Source organism: Emys orbicularis, chromosome 1 (genome assembly GCF_028017835.1).
Source record: "Emys orbicularis isolate rEmyOrb1 chromosome 1, rEmyOrb1.hap1, whole genome shotgun sequence".
Classification (NCBI taxonomy): domain Eukaryota; kingdom Metazoa; phylum Chordata; order Testudines; family Emydidae; genus Emys; species Emys orbicularis.
This window is the reverse complement of record NC_088683.1, coordinates 345196300-345219154: the sequence shown is the minus strand read 5'-3', so window position 1 is coordinate 345219154 and position 22855 is coordinate 345196300. Positions and strand designations below refer to the sequence as shown.

At 40.4% G+C, this 22855-nt stretch overlaps 1 protein-coding gene across 1 annotated transcript; it reads right to left on the bottom strand.

The window, feature by feature from the left end:
• Positions 1-3225: 3225 nt before the first annotated feature.
• Positions 3226-22646, bottom strand: CHORDC1 (cysteine and histidine rich domain containing 1). The gene is made up of 11 exons (XM_065407036.1): positions 22442-22646; positions 17674-17723; positions 15130-15186; positions 13625-13785; positions 11408-11511; positions 10015-10073; positions 8420-8490; positions 7836-7941; positions 4952-5071; positions 4199-4261; positions 3226-3378 (listed from the first exon to the last, which is right to left on the bottom strand). The coding sequence occupies exons 1-11, from the start codon at positions 22503-22505 to the stop codon at positions 3226-3228; spliced, it is 1008 nt and encodes a 335-aa protein (XP_065263108.1). The 5' UTR covers positions 22506-22646.
• Positions 22647-22855: the final 209 nt, after the last annotated feature.

Genomic DNA, 22855 nt, shown 5'->3' with positions numbered 1-22855 from the left:
TTTTTTTAATTTTAAGAGAAGAAACTATGTTTGAACTTCCTTAAACAGAAATATTATTTTAAAAAAAAACTAATTTATTACTATTACACTGATGGGAAAGTTTTGATTATGTCATTATCGAGCTCTGAAGGATCTACAATTTTCTATTAAAGACACGGAACACAAGAAGTAATGCCTGACTTTCCTCTTAGTTGTGTTTCAGAGTCTAATTATCAGGCTGAGTGCAAAAGGGGAGCAGAGGTGTAATATTTACTAGCGTTTCCCTCAAGCCATTAGCTATCACCAATTTATTCTGCGTATTACCAGAACATAGTATAAACATGGTTGGGGTGAAGAAGATAATTGCTAAGACCCAAATTCTGCACTCCAATCAGTGTGAGTTTGGCTCAATTTTGTCTTATTAGCTGACACAAGCTCCCTAAAATGGATTTTACATGATGCGTCAACTAATAATACTGTAGTGAACTGCAAAGATTTAAAAAAAAAAAAATCCCAGGTATTCAGTTCAAGATTTAGAAAATTAACAGAATGGGTGTAAGACTATATTACAGATATACGCACATTGACTTGCCACCCAAAACCAGAATTTTATTTTGGTGGTTACGCAGTGCTCGTCCCTGTTGTATCCAAGTTCAGAGTTCCGCTTGTGTCTTGCAACAACTGCTATTCCTAACACATAAAGCAATGAAGACGGTAGAGTTGCAGAGGAATGGCTAGCATAGCTTGTATACTTGCATCTACTGTTTGGGTCTCTAGAATACTCCCTCCAGTGAAGTAAGTAATGCCACAATATTAGACTTAGAAAAGCATGCACTTGTGTGTACACACAATGCCTGATGAGCTCTCACAAGTTTCCACATGCAAAGAATACAGATGTACTTTCATGTATATACTTTTGAAAGCCTGGACCCTACTACTTTAAGGCATTTTACATGGTATTACATTAACTTTTTATCTATGCCTTGTTTTAACTGTATAATTTTGTGTAGCACCTAGAGCTGGGGTTTTCAAAGTTGAGCAACTAACTTCCTCAGCCCCTTTGGAAGTCCCAGCCTCAAACACTAAGGCAGTTTCTCTGTAAAAATATATGCATTATTCTATATTTCCTACCCATTTTTCAGCATTAGTTATGTCTTTAAGTATTGCTGTAGACGGAACCCTGAACTCAAGTCTACACAGGTAAAAAAAATTAAGCCCAGATGAAAAACCCTAAAGATTAAACTACCTTGCTTCTTAAGCGTTCGAAGATGTTTCTCATATTCACTGTTATATACATAAACCCACCACACACTCCCATCTTGCCAACTGTAAAAATTCTTTTGGCTCCCCATTCCAGGTCTGTCAGGATGGAAAAATAACTATGCATCAAGATAGCTCAGTGGTTTGGGCATTGGCCTGCTAAACCCAGGGTTGAGAGTTCAATCCTTGAGGGGGCCATTTAGGGATCTGGGGCAAAAATCTGTCTGGGGATTGGTCCTGCTTTGAACAGGGAGTTGGACTAGATGAGGTCCCTTCCAACCCTGATATTCTACAAGCATTTGTCATATCACTCCCGTGAATTGCTTATGTCCCTGCATGAGAGAGGGTATGTCTATCCTGGAGCTGGAAGGTGTAGTTTCTAGCTTGAGTTGACATACCCACATGAAGTGTAGCTGTGGCATCAGGAGAGGCTAGCCATACCAAGTACGATCCTGTCCAAGACCCTTGGTACATTACGTCTTCCAACTCCAGTGTATAGCCTGAGTCTGTAAAGTGGATTGGGGCTTTAAAGTTTTCTACGGTAAGTTTTAATTAGATAGAAATTGACCTACACACACCGATATGAATAGTGATCTACATATCTATCGAGTTGTTTTTTTTAATTACAGCCCCAAACTTACTTTTATAGATGCAATTTCAGCATCAGTTATGGCCTAGAGCTCAGTCACATATTTTCACAATATCCCAGGATTTTGGCAGCAAGGTCTCTACCCTTGAACTGAAAACAAAAATATGCTGTTAGTTTTCTTCTGGAAATACTAACCAAAAGAATTTAAAATAAAAACATTTAAATAACCATCTTTTAAAAAAAAAAAAGGATAATCCAGTTGTGTTTACATGAAACTGGTATATCATTGAGGCTTATTACTTTTTTAATTTTTCTTTAAAAACTTTTCCTTTAGTGAATTTAATACTCCGAGAAAGACAATATCCCTCAATAGCTAGATTTAGGCATACTGCATGGAAACATTAATCTTCCTTACACAGCTCAGCCAACCCATCAAATACCGTCTACACTATCCTCTCCTGCTTCAATATTTACCCTCTTTGAGACGGATGAACAACTGTGAGTGTTTTGGAGTGGTAGCTAACAAATGTTAGAGACCTTTCAAAATCCCTTACATTAACTGGCTTAGTGGTTTTGAGATGGTCTCTAATGTGTAGGTTTCCAGAGCTGGGAGGCTAAGCTATCAAACCACTACCTTGCTCCATTTCCTTTTGTTTTAGGATTATTTAAAATTTAGAAATCAAAATGGGGGTGGTAGTGGGGGGAAATTTTCATGAACTCCTCCCCTCCTTGGCTCCAGTTATAACAATTTTTTTGGCAAGTCTTCTGCCGTTGCACTTTTACTGGTAACAGTACTAGTGTTGATAGTGCACCAGTGCTTTTACCAAATGTAATCTAAAACTGCTCAGAGCAGATCTAGACAAGATGGTGAAAAAGCTAGTAACTACCTGAGCCCTTCAAAAACTAGTGACCTCACCACTGAGAAGTGGAATATGCAGCCATTATTGTCACTTTCACAAGACAAAAGGAAAGAATCTGAGTAGCACCTACTTTCTTTCTGGATTTATTACTGATGTTTGAATAACAAATGTGTTTATTCTAGACCATGGGAATCATGCTAATCATTCCATAGACTCGTATCTTGTATCCTTATTACAAGAAGATATATAGCAAACCGTATGTAGTCTAACATCGATTACTCTGGTAGCTCCAGTCCAAATACGATGCTTGAAATGTTAATGCACAGTGTGGACTGAGCTCCAATAAATTTACAATACATCTTGCATTCCAGATCAGGGCAAGCACTAGGTTTTTACATAACGGAGTGCTTGCCCTGATCTGGAATGCAAGATGTATTGTAAAAAGTGATCGTATATAAAATAGTCTTAAAAGGAAATGCATTACAGTAGCAAGTCACCACTTTCACAATCAGGAAACAGTCTGTATATCTTTAGGATTCATTCTTGATCTGTAATATCTTCATTTTGTTTTTGCTGTGTTTTAGGTATTGGTAGTTCAAGGCTTGCCCATAACATGGGCTCTGCTTTCCTCATAGTGAGCTCAATCTTCGTAGCTGTCATGTTTACATAACTCCTCTTCACATCAATTACCTGGAACAGAACAAGTATGTTTCACTTAAATTTAGGAAGAAGACTGTTGGAAATATGTAAATAATTACTATATGCTCAGCACGCATTATGGGAGTTTTGCAGTCTCCAAATGTTTGGGTCTGGCAACAGTATAGGATGGAATTTACCTAGGACTGTTCCATCCCCAAATATTTGCAAAATTAAAAAAACGGAGTAAATCTATAAAACATAGTTGCCCCCGAGGTCCCAGGAAGCGGTCCACTGGAGGGAGAGATCAGCTTTTAAAGTGCAGTTGCCTCTGGGTTCCGGGGAAAGTTGTGCAGCCTCAGCCCTTTCCTACACTCTAAGCCGGGGCAATCGATTATTTTTTCTCAAGGTCCAAATTTCTTGGTCAAGGTATAGCCAAAGTTCAAACTCCAGAGAAAATATAATCATTATTGTTGTTATTTTTTTAAGTAAACCATTCAAAAGCATTTGACGGTCCAGATTTGACCCGTGGTCCATCTATTAAGAACCCCTCCTGTGAGCCGTGAAGAGAGAAACTGGCATGCATATGTATGTAGAATACGCATGCTACTATATGCACGCACAAGTTTGGCATATGCAATTACATGCAACTATACTTGGAAAGGTCTGGCCCTAGAAGTTTTCTGCAATACTCATATTGCAATTATGCTTAGACTGGTAAATCCTGCACAAATGAACTTCTTTTGTTAATCCAGACCTGTAGAAGTGTGGTAGTTTTAGAAAAAAACAAAACTATTCTATTCTGAAAAAAGCTTTGGCTGAGCGTGAAACTGAGTAAAACTCTTAACAAAACATTCAAGGTTGTTATACTTACTCCCCACAATTTCACACTGTGATCAAATTCTTTATCTCCTTCAAATATAATATGGATATTTAGCTAAACGAGAAAAAATACAGAAGAGATTTATTAATGTCAAGTGACTAAGTTTAAAATAAAAGTATGACATTAGGACCCTAATCCTACATCACTGAAGTCACCAGGACTCCACACAAACAGCGGTCTGCGCAAATGGCTCCTGATGCAGGATCAGAGCCACGTGTGGCAACATGATGTACCTGTAGAAGAAGATATCAATGATGATGCCGGTATTAGGCAATACAATTTTCCAAAATGTGTATTTACGGAATCACAAATTAGAATATTTCATTGTAAAAATCTGCACCACAGCGCAGTATCTGTGAAGCTACATATCATAAGAGAGAGTCTGCTTACTTTTAAAAACCTAGAATATAAATTTAGAAAATATTTTGGTAATAAAATTATGTAAACTTTTTAAAGATGTTTTGTAAAGATTTAAATTTAAGAAGTTTGTCTAAAGGAACAAAAAGGCACAAAATGCTTAGGAACCTGCAAGTCTACCAAGACTGAAACTGTCAAAAAGAATTATGTCTCACAGAAGAAGACTGTTACAGCATTTTACTTGTTTCCTTAAAAGAGCAAAAAGATTGTGTTTTAATATTTATGCACAAGAGTACATCCAAACGATTTATATTTTGCTATATTTAAACATCAAGTTTAGAAAAACAGGAAATATTTATTTATTTAAAATAAAACAAAGATACTCACCATTGTGCTATTTGCTTCTACATGGCTAAGTTCAGGAAGTGAATTTTTCGCATATATTGAAATAGTCACTTCACCTCCAGTTTGATGCCAATCATGCCTACATGGAACTACTTTTTTCCCCTACAAAACAAAGGTGTATTTTGGAAAAATACAGTATTGGAACTCTACATTCAGGATACATTTTTAAAAAATTGCTCTGAAAATTGTCATGTAGGACAACATTTTAATGAGAATAAATATAACTAGTACAGGATTAAATTCTGCATTTAGATGTGTGCGCAGGAACCCTACTAACGTTAAGGAAAAATTACATAATGGTAAGTGTTTGAGGGTCCTCTCCCATCCTACATATCAAGATTCCATACAGAAAGGATTATAGATCTACCTTCTAGGCAAAAGTAAAAAAATTTCAGTGGAGAAATCTCTCTTTAGCAAGGAGCCACTTCTTAACTCTATCATTGGACAAGCAGACTCAAAACTTAACAATATTAGAGATATAAAGATGTATATACAAAAGCAAGGATAATAGAATGGGGCGGAAGGTATGACAGGTGAAGAAAAACTATCCTAGTATATAGTTTTTCCTTGTCAAGTATCTCCATCCTGTAACATTAGGGAGGCATCCCATCCAGCAAAATAGAAGTGACATGAATTAAAACTTTCTAATAGACTACAACCCCCATCCTTTATATAGCCCCACCCTCTAGAAGGTCAGAGCCAAAGAGATACAAGAGCATTCCAATGGGCACTACTACTAGAACGCTCCACCAGTTCAAGCTATACTATTGGCATATCTCCTAGATTGGGAATTTGCAGAGGCCAGCTGAAGAGGAATTTTTTATACCATCTATGAAGTACCAATTGTGCAAGATCAGACGCTCAGATTCATACCCTTTCTAATGCTTGAAGGAAGTATTAGTGGGAATGAGAAAAATCTCACAGTAATTGACTGGACAGCCTGTTATCTAAACTTGAACTGGGCAGTAAAAGGGTACTGGAGAGAGGGCTTCATATTACTGCTGCAACAAATATGTCACAGAACACTCCACAGTGGCCTCTGGTGGGAAGAGTACAGAGAACGGGACAAGGGAAGGAAGGAGGAAAGTCACACACTAAAAAAGGAGTATCCAGGAAGAAGGAAAGACTAAATCCATTCAATGGCATGACAGAAAAACAAAAAACAAAAAAAATCTCTGGGCTCCCTGAATTTGGTACTTTCTGTTCTAGACAGAAGGAAAGGAAACCAGACTCCCAACTCTTTTGCTAAAGAAATAAAAACAGAGTTACCCAGGGAGAGATGGAATGTGGAAAGAGGTACCAGGTGGGAAACAAACCAAGGTTTTCCCAGGGGCCCATCTTTCTTGTTTTGTGGGAGGGTGAAGTTAAAGAAGAGAAAGAGTATGCTAGACTCCCAGGTAATGGTACTTACACTTTGCTGGAAGAAAGAGGAAAGAAGTTTGAGCACAGCACTGCAGACCAGTGGATTGCAACATAGCTATCTTGAACTAGAGCATCTAGTACAGCTAATATACTGTGGTTGTCCCAGTGAGGCAGTTGCTAGGCTGTATGAAAGCATTAGTGACAGCATTTCAGCCACCTTCCCACAGCAGAGACCAGCCAGCTGGGAATACAGACTGCCATGAAACACATGATTTTGCTACTAGCCCCAGTGGGCTAGGAGCCAGCTATTTTAGTGAAGTTGCTACAACTAAAAATGAGGTTTAACTTTTTCCTTTTAAAGGGATTTCTCCACCCCCCTTGCACACACACTCAAGTCCTTTTATCCTCATTTTTCTACTTCAAGAAAAACTGAGGAATACAGTTACAATCAGGAAGTGACAGAGAACTGACAAGAATTCTGTGTTTCCAAGAGATTAAGTGGGTTTGGGGGGAAAAAATGACTAAGGGAAGAGATAGCACCTAGGTACACCTCTTTTCTTCCTTTTAACAATGCTACATTTACTGTATGGATCTTATTTTGTAGGTCAGGAGCAGAGAAGATATTGACACTGGAGCTGAGTATACACATCTAAGAGCAGAACATGACGGGATAGTATTTCTAAATTTGAAAGTGCTCAGCTACATTGTTTCATAGTGTAACACCACTCTAGTCTTGTAGCATCCTCACACAACTTCTTCAAATATTACCATAAGTAAAACAAAGGAAAATACAAGTCCATACTAACCTGTCTGGTTTATTCCCAGCTCTGCTATGGAACAGCTATAAGCAAAAAGCACATTCTGTGTCCTAACATACAAATAATCAAACCAAGCAACGCACTATGCTTTAGAACAAAATAAAACCCAGTGTAAGAATGGTGTTTGGAGAGGATAGAAAAGTAATATTCCCACCAGTCCCAGCCCTAGAACACTCACTATTTCTGTGGCTTATCCAGTGTGAATGAGATTTTGGCAAGCAAGATTATTTTAGTCTATTTAAATGTATTCTAGTCCTAGTTTTAGGAAGATGTTTCTCTGTGAAATTTTTTGGGGGCTCTTTGTTAGCATATGCGTAACATTTATAAGTGTTGGGTTGGGAAGTCTATCACCTAAAAAAGCCTTACAGAATTGTTTAGAAATATGACAATGCATACAAACAGTGGGTTTATTTTATTTTGTTATTTCACAATATGTTTCAATAAAAGGTGTGGTTGTATACAGACATGTACAGTATTTCACTCAGATTAGTTTTGGTTCCATTATTAATCTCATTAAACTGCTCCCAACACTCATCAACACATATTAGAGAAACTGTATAATTCTGGAGGTAGGGGAATTATTAGTCTTTGTTTAACTAAAGCTGGAATTCAGCCCAGCACCATACTTTCTTAATGACTAGGAAGTTAAGTAACCAATTACCAATGGCAAAGTTAGTACTACTTACAGCATCCTTTTTAGTCCACACGTGTGTTCCCGTTGTACAGCCTTCTTGAGACAAAAATGTATTAAAATCAGAAGTTTTTCTCCTACAACAGCTCCAGTACTTCATCCTTTGAAGGAATTTTAAAAGAAAATAATTTAACAAGCCATAATTGAGGCTAAAATTGTGTCACAGAGGTCGTGGAAGTCACAGAATACATGATTTCCAGAGACCTCTGACATTTTCTGCTTCAGCTCCTAGCCACCACGGGAGAACCCTGGAAATAACGGGCAGCAAGTGGACCCCAGAGATTCCCATTTTGTCAGGGTTTTTTTTTAGTAAAAGTCAGGGACAGGTCACGGCCTTCCATTAATTTTTGTTTGCCTGTGACCTGTCCCTGACTTTCACTAAAAATAACCACAACAAAAAAATCTTAACCTTAGCCATAATACATACACAAGTCAAATATTTAGAAACATTTAGCACTATCAACAGTTTTAACAGTGTAAACATCTTTCCTTTTAAAAATAACCAACTGCATATGTATTTAGAAAGAGTGATTATAGAGAATTTATGTAAGCAAATTCTATTAATTGCATAATACTAACCCTTCGTGGAATATAGGTACTCCAGAATGGTATATACATATTTCTTCTGTACTCGGTGGTCCTTCAAATGTCTGGTGAAACACAATTTTTTTAAAAATGATTTCTCTCTTTTCAGGAAGTAAAAAATAAACTATTAGACCAGAACAATTAGCAAAACAGATTGCAAACACTGACCAATATGTATTAATACATTTGAAACAAACCAAAAATGGGCTCTTTCTTCCTCTATGCTGCAAAATAAACTCAAATAGAGACATTCATTCAATGTTCATAAAAAGTGCCTCCCCCCATCAGCTTTAAAAGTATCCTTTATATTGACTGAGATATCGGGATAGTATCGCTATTAGTACTCAAAGTCTAGTTTAACCTCTTCTTAAAGAGAAATCCAGAACTATTCAACTCTGTTTTCACATTTTTCACAAGTGAACCAAGTGTGCGCATGTACACACACACACACACACACACACACAGGTGATGAAGTAATGTATCTGGTGCATTATTAAAAAACTGCAAGCTTAAAATGAGGTCATTCACCGATGAAAAAAAGTCACCAAAATGAAGCACCATAAAAGGAAGCAGCCCAATGTACTGCTAGGTGTTTAGCAACACAAGGATCTATTATTGTAATACCAGTCCCTCGTAATCCAATTGACAGGACTACTGCAATCCAGTGGAGAGGGTCACAAACTCATGTGCAAACACCACCCTCACCAGGAGAGCCTCAATGATAAAGAACAAAGAATCCTTCAGACCTTGTGGTTGTTACAGATTTTTAGTTTGCATCCCTCCTGTTCAATGGAAGGGGAAAAAGTGAGGGTATGTCTACGCTGCAATTAAAGACCCCTCAGCTGGCCCACGCCAGCTGAATTGGGCTCATGGGATTCAGGCTAAGGGGCTGTTTAATTACGGTGTAGACATTCTTTCTCAGACTGCATCCTGAACTCTGGGACCTCACAGAGTCCTAGAGGCCGGGTTCCAGCCCAAGCCCAAATGTCTTTACTGCAGTTTAACTGCCCCTAAGCCTGAGCCCAAATCAGTTGGCATAGGACAGGCACAAGTTTTTAATTGCAGTGTAGATATGTCCTGAGACAATTTAGGTGGTACTGGAAGAATGGTTTTATGGTTGAAGTGTAAAATGTGGTTGCTTCCTTACTTAGTGTTCTTCAGGTAGGTAGCAAAGATTGTTCAATTAGTAGGTACTGCATAGACTGCAGAACTTCACTAGTTGCCAGGAGAAATTTGAAATATTTATCAATAAAGTCTTTCATAGTTTGGTACCACCTCACTCCACCTAATTTTTAACTGCTGAACTAAAGTATCAGAGATGCTCAGACTGACAAACTCCTACGTTTTTTAATTTGGGGCCCAGAAACCTCAGTGATGGGCCTCAACTCTTGAGATTACTAACTCATTGGTCCAAAAGAACCTACATTTTGACCTTTTGAATATGTTGAAAGGTGTATCTATTTATTCAGACTTGTAGACCTTGTTTGGACTCTTAATTACTTTGTAATGTGTTTTAAAATACTGACTTGTTCATGTTCTTAGGATTCTATAGGTTTACCGTAAACAGAAGGAATAAAACAGCTATTTACCTTCAAACAGCCTCCATTTTTACATGACGTCCCAATTTTTATCTCATCACTGTCCTCTTCTGTAAAATTAAGGTATATAGATATCCTTACTATAAATATAAAAATCCCACTTTATAAATATAAAATATTTAGTTTACTTAAAGTTAAAGTCTAGATTCTGACAGACCCTTCCATATGTCCATAGGTGGTAGGTGAAAGAGTACAAGGAGCATCCCTCATTTTCTGCACCCTACACAAAGGCCTGTCAGAAATACATACAGAAACTACTTCCTATATGTTCCCTAATGCGATCAGAGATCAGACAGGACCATGACCCCAATACACTTCTATATCTGCACACTGAGCTGGTGTGCTGAGGGAAGCATTGTGCACCACATAAGGGAGCACAGAAGAGGGTGCACTCGCCTTGCATGCTGGAATGTTCAGGGAGGAATTACACAAGCAGTTCTGGAGGTTATTGGGAGTTGATGACTGCTCAGCACTTTGGGGGGGGAGGGACCCACAGGCAGGTGCCTTAATATGAACTCCTCTTTCTGAAAACTGTGGCTATGTTGTATAGAGTGCTACCATATTAGAAATATAATTACTTGATACTGGGCTATCCCAGAGTTTAAAACTCTCCAGTATTTAAATTAATAGTTTTGTTGATAAATTAAAGGACTTTCTTCTTTACATTATATATCGCATACATCCTCTTTGGAGTTATTATGCAATGATTTAATTGTGATAGATTTTTAAAACAGCCAAAATAGCAGTCCTAGTAGACGTTATCTCGACAACTAGAACTTCTATGAATTTTTTTTTTAGAAAGGCAGGGCCATTTCCCTTGGAAAGAGGGCTTTAGTTCGGAGTAAACAATATGGGAATATCTACAAAGAGTCCATACAATTTTAATTCCTAGATTCCAAGGCCAGAAGGGAGCACTGACCATCTAATCTGAACTCCTCTAAAACACAGAGCCATAGAACTCCCCCAAAACAACTCCTAGAAAATATCATTTAGAAAGACATCCAATCTTGATCATCTGGGTCAATCTATTTTCAATTACCTGGAAAGTCTATTGTTCCAAGTGAAAACAGTTTTTCCATTGAAACTGTTTGGAAAAATATGCCAGGGATAACAAATACCTAACTTCCTGAAGTAAGAAGTAAGGTGTATACAATACACACCATTGACGGTTTGAATAAACTGCGTAAGGAAACATGTTTCTCTCCTGGTGTCAGTTTCAATTTAATTGCTGCCTTCTGTGGAACTAGTTTGCTGGAATATGTGGTTCTTGAATACCTTTGTAAAGTCATTAATTCTGAAACACTCGCATGTGAGACATTCTACCATTTATCTAATGGCAACAAGTGTGTCTTTGGCATGTCATTTTGTTGGTACAGATTCTTACCTTTTTTTCCTTCTTCATTCTCTGATGATAGTTTCAGTTTATCTAGTGCTTGTTTCAGGGAAGCTGATACTTTCAGCTGTAAACTTGTCATTGGCTCATCTGGGCTAAAATATTTAAATGTATTCATGTTATCTTGGTCAAAATAAATTATGTAATATGACAAGGGATATCTTTCAAACCTCTGCTGTGACAAAATTAGAATACTCTTCACCATCACTCTGACATGACATAGAGAAAAAAAAAGCCATCTCAATCAGCCACTACAAAATACCTTCCCCGCAAGATAATTCCAGGGAAGAGAATGAAATCTCATGATGAAATAGTACAATTGATGATGGCAAGCTGGCTGAGTCTTAATTCAGTCAAGACCAAATTGATGTTAGTGGGTTGGGAAAATCAACTAGAAGAGTTGTCAAAGGCAATATCTGTACTCTAGGTTGAGGGACTTCAGCTGCTATATGTGACTCAGATTCCCAATCTTGGTGTTTTATTAGAGCCAGGGCTAGGGTGACCAGACGTCCCGATAAAATCGGGACCGTCCCGATTTTGAGCTGTTTGTCCCACGTCCCGACCGATCCCTGGTCGGGACGCAATTTTTGTCCCGATATTTTGCACCGCCAGGATCACTCAGCTTTTTTTTTTTTTTTGCCCCCCGCCCCGGTGTCCCGATATTTTCTTCATCACATCTGGTCACCCTAGCCAGGGCTACACTCAGAAGATCACACAGCAGCTGTACCCTAAAAGATGTTTTCAGAACACTACTACAAAGATCATTTACCCAGCCCTTCACTTTGGCCATGTCACTCCCTCTTTGAATCTCTCCACTGGCTCCCCCTTCTTTATCGTATCAAACAAAAGCTGCATGTCTTCATTTTCAAGGCCCTTCATGACCTCTCCCCATTCTCTTTCAATAATGAGATGTTGACTCCTGCCTCCAATAGGCGCATGAGGCCATCCTCCATTAGCAGACTTTGAAAATTTTCAAACAAAAACCTTCATGCTTTCTCCCATGCTGTCCCCCATGCTTGAGCAATTCCCTGTAAACATTTGCAGAGCTACTTCATTAGACTCCTTAAAACTCTCCTTTGCCATAATGCCTACAAAATCTTGACAACAGTTAAGCCACTAGTGTGCTGAGATCACTGCTTATGCTAACACATTATCTCACTGTTTCCTTGTACTTCCCTATCTGGTTGTATTCCTATATTGTCTTGTCTTACACTTAGGTTGTAAGATCTTTGGAGCAGGGTCTGTCTTTTTGTTCTGTGTTTGTACAGCACCTAGCACAATGGGGTTTTGTTCCTTCTCTATGGCTCCTAGGCACTATGACAACATTTATTATTATTTGTATTATCTGTCACCTTATCTACAAGAAGGTATCTTAGAACAGAACAGTTGAAACCCAAGAGTAGACACAGCCCATATTTTAATCACAGGCATTAAGGAACCTGAGGTGAAAGTTAAGAGTGATTTAGATAAAAGTCACATTATTTGATTTGGTAGAGTGGCTTTACTTCTTGTGGCAGAATGCTAAATTGACAAATTTAACTAACGTATGTGTTTAATTTCTCATTGTGTGTGTTAAGGTCTGATTACAAAGTTAAGAAATAAATAGAAATAGTGATATTCTTACTAGAATATACATGTCAATATAGCTCAGTTATCAGTACTCTTGACCACAAAGTTCCACACTAGACTTTGGCTCCTATACAATGACAACACTGAGGGGTTCTGTATTATGTTTCTGTCCTTCAGAAGAGATGTTAACCAAGGGCCCTTTATGTCCATAGTTCAGGCAAGTCCAGATCAAAATTAGAAATAACTTCAATATTGTTGCCAATTATCCTACCAAGACATCTAAAAACAGTGTACAAGCTATTCTCAAGTACACAATGGTCATTTCATTTGCCTATGCTTCCACAGCATGTAACTAAAATATTTTGAATTAATTCGTATAAGAGATGCCATATAAAACCAAAAGCTGCAATTTAAATATTGTCATTGCTAGGTTTGAAAAAATGTCTGACTTACTAAATTAATGTCCACTTGAAAATTATGTAATATATAATGAAGGGTTAGGATATCTATTTTAAGATTTAATGCTGCTGCTTGTCACCATAGTACCTTCCAAATAAAATCAATGGCAATAACCAAAACAAGTTCTAAGTTAGCCATTGGAAACAAATTTGGCACAAATGCCAGTTCAATATACCGTACCTTGGCCTATTAATGGTTTCCACTGGCTTTGGTGCCCGAATTATATGCTCCTGAAATTTAGGTTTCAGTTCAGCTAGCTCCTTTCGCTCAGAGGTAGTTTTGACTTCAGGTTTCACAGGCTCAGGGGGTTTCTCACTATTATGGAGACCCTTTGTACAGCCCTGTTGTAGATGACATAGAAACATATGTGAAAAAAACCCAAAACAAAACAAATGAACAAAACCTACTTCATGTGCAAAGTCCAAAAACAAACTATTATCCAAGTTTAATGAACTAATGCAATTTGATTTTTCACCCTCACCCTTCAACCTTTGCTCAGTTCTAGTGGCTGCTTTGCAACAAATGCTATAACTAAAGTTGAAAAATGGTTTAATTGACATCCGCATCTCCTGGTTTTCAGATATATAAACAAACTTTCTGGAACACTTATATGAAGTGTTCTACACTTGTTAAGAGGCTTTTTTTTCTTTTTCTTTTTTTTTTTTAAGTTTGAGCAAAATCTCTTTAGTTGTTTATGATTTAGACCAGTGGTTCTCAAACTTTTTTTTCCCCGCAGACCACTTGAAAATCGCTGAGGGTCTTGACGGACCGCTTAATGATCTTTCCAAATGTTGTTTGCACCGTTGGCTAACTATTGTAAAGCGCCTTATAAAAGCACCATACTAAAAAAAAAACCCACTTTTTTTGTTCTACAGATAAAAGCACACAACTCATATTTTAATATCAGCAGTCTTACCTTTCTAATGCAACAGATGTGCTCTCTCCCCCGCCGCGGCAGCCCCCAAGCTGGGGCTAGGAAGGAGGGGGGTTCTCCCTCTTTCCCCCACTGCAGCAGCCCCCGAGCTGGGGCTGGGAAGGCGGGGGGGTCTCTCCCCCTCTCCCCCGCCGTGGCAGCCCCCGAGCTGGGGCTGAGAAGGAGGGCCGTCTCTCCCCAAGAGCCGCAGCCCTTGAGCTGGGGAAAGTCACCTCTTTCTCTGGCCGACGCAGCCCTGAACATCCCAAATTCACCCCACCCCTTCTCACCCTGCACAGCTCCACTAATTAGGTGGGTGGCCCTTCATTCTCTTGTGCGGGACCACCCAGGTGCGCACCTTAGAGGGAACTATCCATAGACCACCTGAATGGAGCTCGTGGACCATTGGTGGTCTGTGGACCACAGTTTGAGAACCTCTGATTTAGACAAATGAGTGTAAAAACACCCTCCTTTCTTCTCCTGGCCTCATATTTTTATAATATTATAAACGCATTTTGACAGAACCAATTAATAATTTTCTGAAATTTAGAAATTGAAACTTAACATCTAAGTAGTCCACAAGGAGAAAGAGTGCCTTGCTTCACTCTGTTTGATTCAAAATAATTTTGGTTTAACAAGATGTATCCATTTAAAAATTTGCTTAATGTAACATCTAATTCTATGATTTTTGATACCAAACATTTTTGATAGCATAACAGATAAGCTATATAAACTGCAATAATATTTAAAAAAAAAAATCACCAATACATACCACAATGCTTAAGAAGTCAGAGAAGTCTGTTGTTCTTCTCTTACAACATGACCAGCCCTATAAAATTTGGAATAAAATAATGAGAGAAATGCAAACACAGTTTATCAGTAACAGTTTATTAGAAGCAAAAGGTTAGTGATAATTCTTTCCAGCATATGCTGCTTTATAGTCTTAACACAGTGGTTCTCAAACTTTTGTACTGGTGACCCCTTTCACATAGCAACCCTCTGAGTGCAACCCCCCTTATAAATTAAAAACACATTTTTATATATTTAACACCATTATAAATGCTGGAGTTGAAGCGGGGTTTGGGGGTGGAGGCTGACAGTTCGCGACCCCCCACATTTAATAATCTCACGACCCCTAGAGCGGTCCCAACCCCCAGTTTGGAAACCCCTGTCTTAACACTCTCTTCTCCCTTGAACACTGCTGATCATCTCTGTATTTTTGAAAATGTAAAGACTTCTACCTATTTTATGTCAGCCTCCTTCATTCCCCCTTCTCTAGTGTCATCTTTGATTTAGACAGTCATCTGCTCAAATTAGGTCAACTCAAAACCAACATTTATTATATCAGATGAGACAGTCCTGATGCTAGAGAAACAGATCTTACTGCACTACACAAAACAACTTATCTGGAAACTCAAAGAACCTTTAATTTGGTATTACAAAAGATACTTTGACTAACAATGTATTTCTGCAGCAGATTAAGAGACATGACGATGGGAGACACTTTCTTTCTTTGAACTACTGCAAAATAATGCTCCCTGTTTCCTCTAAACATTCATCCTTTACACAGGCAATATATTGTGAACAGCAAGACAGCATTTATTGTTTAGGTTATTTAGGACACATATTAGAAGGAAAATTATACCCAATGGGGCTCACTATAAATTTTCAGTGAGACCAGGAAATGAGGGGAGAAGAAAAAAGGGAGATAGAATGTGTAGTTTTTTTGTAACAAGTGCTGATTTAAATTTTTTATTAAAGCTAATGTTAAAATTATCTAATACACAGGTTAAAGAAAGAGTGTCTATACATCTATAATGCCTAAATTATCCAAAAGTACAAAGTTTGGTTTAAAAATCATTATATATATATATATATATATAATCTGCAATATCCCAAATAGAGGTTAATACATTTAGCGATACAGTTAAAATATTAGCATCCAAATATTTGGGTACATCACTCGTAAAGAGTTATACTAAGAGTAGTTTGTGGAAAGCAAATATAGCAATGAGTGTAGATTGACCCTCACTAATTGAGAATTTAGGATAAGTTGTCCGTTAGTAAATATTCTGGATATTATTTCTGTCTAAAATTCTGGTATTCAGCTTCAGCCAATCAATTTTTCAATAGCTACTCATAGCCAGCTAGTAAGCTGTGCTGCTCACTCCTATCATTACCAAGGAATAGTTATCTTGGGCACATCTCTCCTCTCAATCACGGCCATTTCTGATGGTGCCTCAGCACAAAATTGGAAAAGAGGAAGGTTTTGAGGAAATTCCACTCCTCCACCTTCTGGCTTCTCCTCATGGGACTAACTATTGCTTCTCACCTCTTCCTTATAGCAAGCTGATGCCAGACAGTCTCTTTTCAAGTCCTCTCCCACACTGTATAATCATTCACAAATTCACGAACCTTATAGGTTTGAGATGTTCTTCTTATGGGTTTTTTTTCATTCCTTATTTCTTGCAGTCAATATTTTAAAGCTATCATTTTGCCTCTTCCAAACTTCACATTAACTTCATTTAGCGTCAGATAGGCAGAATTCCTTAATGAAGACCTTGGCCTTTATACAAGCCAAGAATTCTCAGATTTTTCCATACAGTATCTCCATGGCGACTACACTAATTGCTTACCTGGACAAATAAAAGTATTTAATATATTTTTGCTGTCTTAATGAAACTACTTCCAAAATTGAGGAGAATCAACAACATATGACCAGCCTGGTCCCTGCAGGCCATCAACAAATGCTTCCTGGACCACCAATGATCCACAGATCACAGTTTAAGAACTGTTGATATAAACAAGGGACTATTGAGAAAAAGGTCTAACCTTTCCAAAGTGTATTAGTCAGTTTTTGAGAGACATAATTTTCTTTAAAATGCAAAAAGAATACAAAGAATAACAACTTTTAAATTATGTGTACTGAAATTCTAAAATGTCTATAATCAAAAACAGTTCTACATGCAGTGCTTTTTACATGGCTGTGGTAAGGCAATACATTTGTCACAAAATGATATAGGATATGTAATGCTTAAACAACATGCTCAGTTTTAGATTAATAATAGAACAATAATAATCACCTGCTGCAGTGAGTGGTCAAACAATGTACCTGTTACTTATTGCTTGAGTCTAGCCAATATTCAGTTTCTTTTTCAACTTTGGATAAATGCCATTTCCAGGGGGGTTTTGATTGAATTCCAGAGAAAGGACATTTGCTACATCATTGACTGAGTTGGAGCACAGCACTACTGATACAAAGACACTATCTAAGGATTTAAAGAACCTTTCACTACCTATATCCTGGCATACCCACCTTTAGAGCATCATGAAAGACTGGAACACCTGGATGATATGTGCATGAATCTGAAAGAAAAGAAAAATGCCATACTAATTGAAAATGCAAATTAAATTAACCAAAAAACCCTGCAACTATTAATCTAAACACAATTACAGCCAGAACTCCACACATTTGAATCTCACATTGCACATGAGCTCCACCTTCCACCCCTTTCCCATTACTCTTTTAAACTGAAGAAAACTCCCCAGGAGAGCAAATTCAGACTTGACAGAACAAGCATTCAGAGAGTATATATGGAGCCATATATAGCCTATTTAGACTAAGTTCCTTAAAGTAGAAACTTTTTTGGGGGGGGCCATATACACCACAATATAAGCACATAAATAAAATTACCTTTACTACATTTATTAGGGGATCTTTTGGGGACCATGATCAGCACTCATATAGAGCTAACCTTAACTGGTATCCCAGTAGAAAGGGAGACAAATGTCAGCCTGGTCCATTTGAAGGGCACTGATTCTCAACTCAATTTTGCAACACTCAACATGACTATTTACAGTTGTTTGGGAGATGGATTCAATCCTCCTAAACCAAAGGCACCTAAGGTTCCACACTGCCTTAAATCTTATCTGGTGTTCACAAACACCAGAGGATTTGAAAGCATGCCTTATAGCCAAAGACTCAATGAACTCCATCTGTTTAGCTTAACCAAGTGAAAGTTAAGAGGTGGCATGATCACAATCTATAAGCCAGGGCCCCCACAGCGGTCAGCTGCCAGGGGAGCTGGATTCCCCTCCCTCCTCGGCAGGGTTCAGGCTGTCAGTCCTGCCCAGCAGTCAGCCCTCCCGTTATTTTTAGTAAAAGTCACAGCTTCCGTGAATTTTTGTTTATTGCCTGCGACTGTCCATGACTTTTTCTAAAAATAACAGACAAAATCTTAACCTTAATCATAGGATAAAGCATCAGTTTCCCTCACTGCACAAACTCTAAAATGGACAAACAGAACCAGATCCAAGTCTGTGTCCTCGAAGCCAAAGGCTCCATATCCCATGAACTAGCTACAGCCAGCACGTATCCTTTGCTTTGTTCCAACTCAGGACATCACTGATGAAAGAGACACAAGGATATAATCAGGCCATGTGCAGAACTGGCTGACCACTTGTTACCTGTGGGTATGTCTACACTGCAATTATGCACTGTTGTTGTAGCCCAGTCAGTCCTAGTTATATTAGAGAAACAAGATGGGTGAGCCCCCGCCTTAGAATTATAGGACTGGAGGGGACCTTGAGAAGTCATCCACTCCAGTCCCCTGCAGTCATGGCAGGGCTAAGTATTATCTACACCATCCCTGACAAGTGCTTGTCTAACCTGCTCTTAAAAATCTCCAATGATGGAGATACACAACCTCTCTGGACAATTTATTCCAGTGTTTAACCACCCTGACAGTTAGGAAGTTTTTCCTAATGTCCAACCTAAACCTGTCATTGCTCCTTGTCCTATCCCCAGAAGTTAAGGAAAACAATTTTTCTCCTAACTTCTTGTAACAACCTTTAAGTGAGGAGTTACTGTACATAAAAGTCCTCCCACTTAATGTTGTTTCAAAGTTATGTCTCAATTAGGGAACATACTCGTTTAAACTTGTGCAATGCTCCCTTATAACGTCGTTTGGCTCCCTGCTCTGTCCACTGTTTGTAAGCTTCTGTGGAAGAGAAGCGACTTTATAAGGGAGCATTGCACAAGTTCCTCTTCTCCGCCTCCTCCCCCTCTCTCCCAGCGCTTCCCCCACTGCCAAACAGCTTAGGTCTTTGGGGGGAGCGGGGATGCGGCTGCTCAGGAGAGGAGGTGGAGTGGGGGTGGGAAGAGGTGGGCCTGGAGTGGAGCGGGAACAGGAAGAGGAGGGCTTAGAGCATCCCCAGAGAACAGTTGCCGACTTTGCTGGGGGAAGCCGCCGCCGCTGCTGCGAAGGTGCTTCCTGGGGTCCTTGCCTTTAGCGGGCTGCCTCTGTGTGAGGTAAGACAGGAGCACTTCCAAACCACAGTACAGTACTGTACGGGATATAATACCTTTTGTCTGCCCCAAAATAATTTCCTTGGAACCTAACCCCCAGCATTTACATTAAATCTTTTGGGAAAATTGGATTCATTTAACATCGTTTCACTTAAAGTTGCATTTTTCAGGAACATAACTACAATGTTAAGTGAGGAGTTACTGTACTTGAAAACTGTTATGTCCTCCCTCAGTCTTGTCTTCTCCAGACTAAACAAACCCAATTTTTTCAATCTTTCCTCACAGGTCATGTTTTCTATACCTTTAATCATTTTTGTTGCTCTCCTCTGAACTTTCTCCAATTTGTCCACATCTTTCCTGAAATGTATAGCCCAGAACTGGACACAATACTCCAGTTGAGGCCTAATCAGCACGGAGTAGAGCGGACTAATTATTTCTCGTGTCTTACACCACTCCTGCGAATACATCCTAGAATGATGTTTGCTTTTTTTTCCAGCTGTGTTACATTCTTCACTGATATTTACCTTGTGATCCACTGTGACCCCAAGATCCCTTTCTACAGTACTCCTTCCCACACAGTCATTTCCCATTTTGTATGTGTGCACCTGATTGTTCCTTCCTAAGTGGAGTACTTTGCATTTATTATCATTGAATTTCATCCTATTTTCTTCAGACCATTTCACCAGTTTGTCCATCATTTTGACTTATAAGCCTATCCTCCAAAACACTTGCAACCCCCTCCCAGCTTGGTATCGTCCACAGACTTTATAAGTGTACTTTCTATGCCATTATCTAACGGCAAGTCTACACCACAGCGCTACAGCTGCACTGATGCAGCTGCGCCGCTGTAGCATGTCTTGTAAAGTCGTGCTATGCCAACGGGAGAGTGCTCTCCAATCGGATTAATTACTCTGCCGCTGCGAGAGGCAGAAACTATGTTGGTGGGACAGCGTCTTACGCTGACATAGCGTTGGTGTGGACAGCGCTTAGATCGATGTAACTTACCTCACTTGGGGGATGTCTTTTTCACACGTCTGAATGACACCAGCCCTAAATCATTGATGAAGATATTGACCAGAACTGATCTCTGTGGTACCCCACTTAATATGCCTTTCCAGCTTGACTATGAACCACTGAGGATTACTCTCTGGGAATGGTTTTCCAACCAGTTATATACACCTAATAGTAGCACCATCTAGTCTGTATTTCCCTAGTTTGTTTATGAGATGGTCACGAGACACAGTATCAACCACTCCCACCCTCCCCCCCCCCCCCCCCCCAGTCCCTCCCCTCTACAAGGCTTGTTACAATGTCAAAGGCTATTAGGTTGGTTTGACATGATTTATTCTTGACAAATCCATGCTGACTGTTACTTATCAACTTCTATGTGTCTAGGTGTTTGATTGCTTAATTATTTGCTACAGTATTTTCTGGTTACTGAAGTTAAGCTGACTGGCCTGTAATTCCCTGGGTTGTCCTTATTTCCCTTTTTATAGCTGGGCACTATATTCACCCCTTTCCAGTCTTCTGGAATCTCTCCTGTTGTCCGTAACTTTTTTAAGATAATCGCTAATGGCTCAGATACCTCCTCAGTCAGCTCCTTGAGTATTCTAGGATGCATTTAATCAAGCCCTGGTGACTTGAATACATTAATTTATTTAAGTAATTTTTAACTTGTTCTTTTCCTATTTTAGCCTCCGATTCTACCTCATTTTCACTGGAATTCACTATTTTAGACAGCCAATCGCTATTAGACTTTTTTGGTGAAAACTGAAACAAAAAGGTCATTTAGAACTTCTGCCATTTCCACATTTTCTGTTATTGTTTTCCCCCGGTTATTAAGTAATGGACCTACCCTGTCCCCGGTCTTCCTCTTGCTCTTAATGTATTTGCCGAATGTGTTCTTGTTACCCTTTATGCATCTAGCTAGTTTAATCTTGTTTTGTGCCTTAGCCTTTCTAACTTTGTCCCTACATACTTGTGTTATTTGTCTGTCCCACCCGCCAAGTTCCCAATATCGGCACATCTCTCCCCCCCTGCTTACCAGGCTCCCCCCAACAAACACAGCACCCCACTTAACAGGCCTCCCCTATCAGCACAGCCCCCCCAGACTCCCCCCCCGAAAAACAACACAGCCCCTGCTCCCCCCCCAAAAAAACAACACAGCCCCAGCTCCCCCCAAAACAGCACAGCCTCTGCTCCCCCCTGCTCCTCCCCCCCAACAGCGCAGCCCCTGCTCCCCCCAGGCTCCCCCTCCCAAAACAGCGCAGCCCCTGCTCCCTTCCAGGCTCCCCCCCAAAACAGCACAGCCCCTGCTCCCCCCCAGGCTCCCCCCCCCAAAACAGCGCAGCCCCTGCTCCCCTCCAGCCCCCCCCAAAACAGCGCAGCCCCTGCTCCCCTCCAGCCCCCCCCAAAACAGCGCAGCCCCTGCTCCCCCCAGGCTCCCCCCCCAAAACAGCGCAGCCCCTGCTCCCCCCCAGGCTCCCCCCCCAAAACAGCGCAGCCCCTGCTCCCCCCCAGGCTCCCCCCCCCAAAACAGCGCAGCCCCTGCTCCCCCCCAGGCTCCCCCCCCAAAAAACAGCGCAGCCCCTGCTCCCCCCCAGGCTCCCCCCCCCAAAACAGCGCAGCCCCTGCTCCCCTGGCCAGCCCCCTTCCATCACCTCCCGTAACCCAATGGGACACCGCCACCCCCACCCCTTTAAGACCTCACGCCAGGAGCCCCCAAGTACACAGCGGCAGGGGGACGCCTCGCAGCCCCCTCCGCCCCGGCTCGTACCCTCCGTGTTGGTGCTGGGGTCGAAGCGCTGGCCGCAGCCCCGGTTGTAGCAGAGCTGGGACATGGCGGGCAGAGCTGAAGCGCCGGTTACCGGAGCCGGCAACAGCAACGAGCCGGGAGACAGGAAGCGGCGGGGCAGAGACGAGGCCTCCGCCTCACTCTCGAGTCTCTCCGGAAAAAGCCGAGCGGAGCCTTCGGAAACCTTCGCGAAATTTCGGGACAAAACGAGAATCAGCGGGGTTTAGCGCACGCGTAGTAGCTCGGGGACGGGGCGAAGGGCCGGCTCTAGGAGGGGAGCGCAGGCGCAGCAGGCGTATTGCATAGAAGCTAAGGGATGGGGCAGAAAAGAGTTGCCAGAGGGAGGGGCTAGGAAGAAGGGAAGGAGGACAAGTGCGCAGGCGCGATGTGTAGCAG

Bases quoted from the DNA above. Each gene is read 5' to 3' on its own strand.
- CHORDC1 (XM_065407036.1), bottom strand. From the start codon at position 22,505: ATGTCCCAGCTCTGCTACAACCGGGGCTGCGGCCAGCGCTTCGACCCC. The intron at 17,724-22,441 runs GTACGAGCCGGG...CTTTTCTTTCAG, and splicing joins CCCCAGCACCAACACGGAGG to ATTCATGCACATATCATCCA. The intron at 11,512-13,624 runs GTACGGTATATT...TAAATATTTTAG, and splicing joins GAAACCATTAATAGGCCAAG to CCCAGATGAGCCAATGACAA.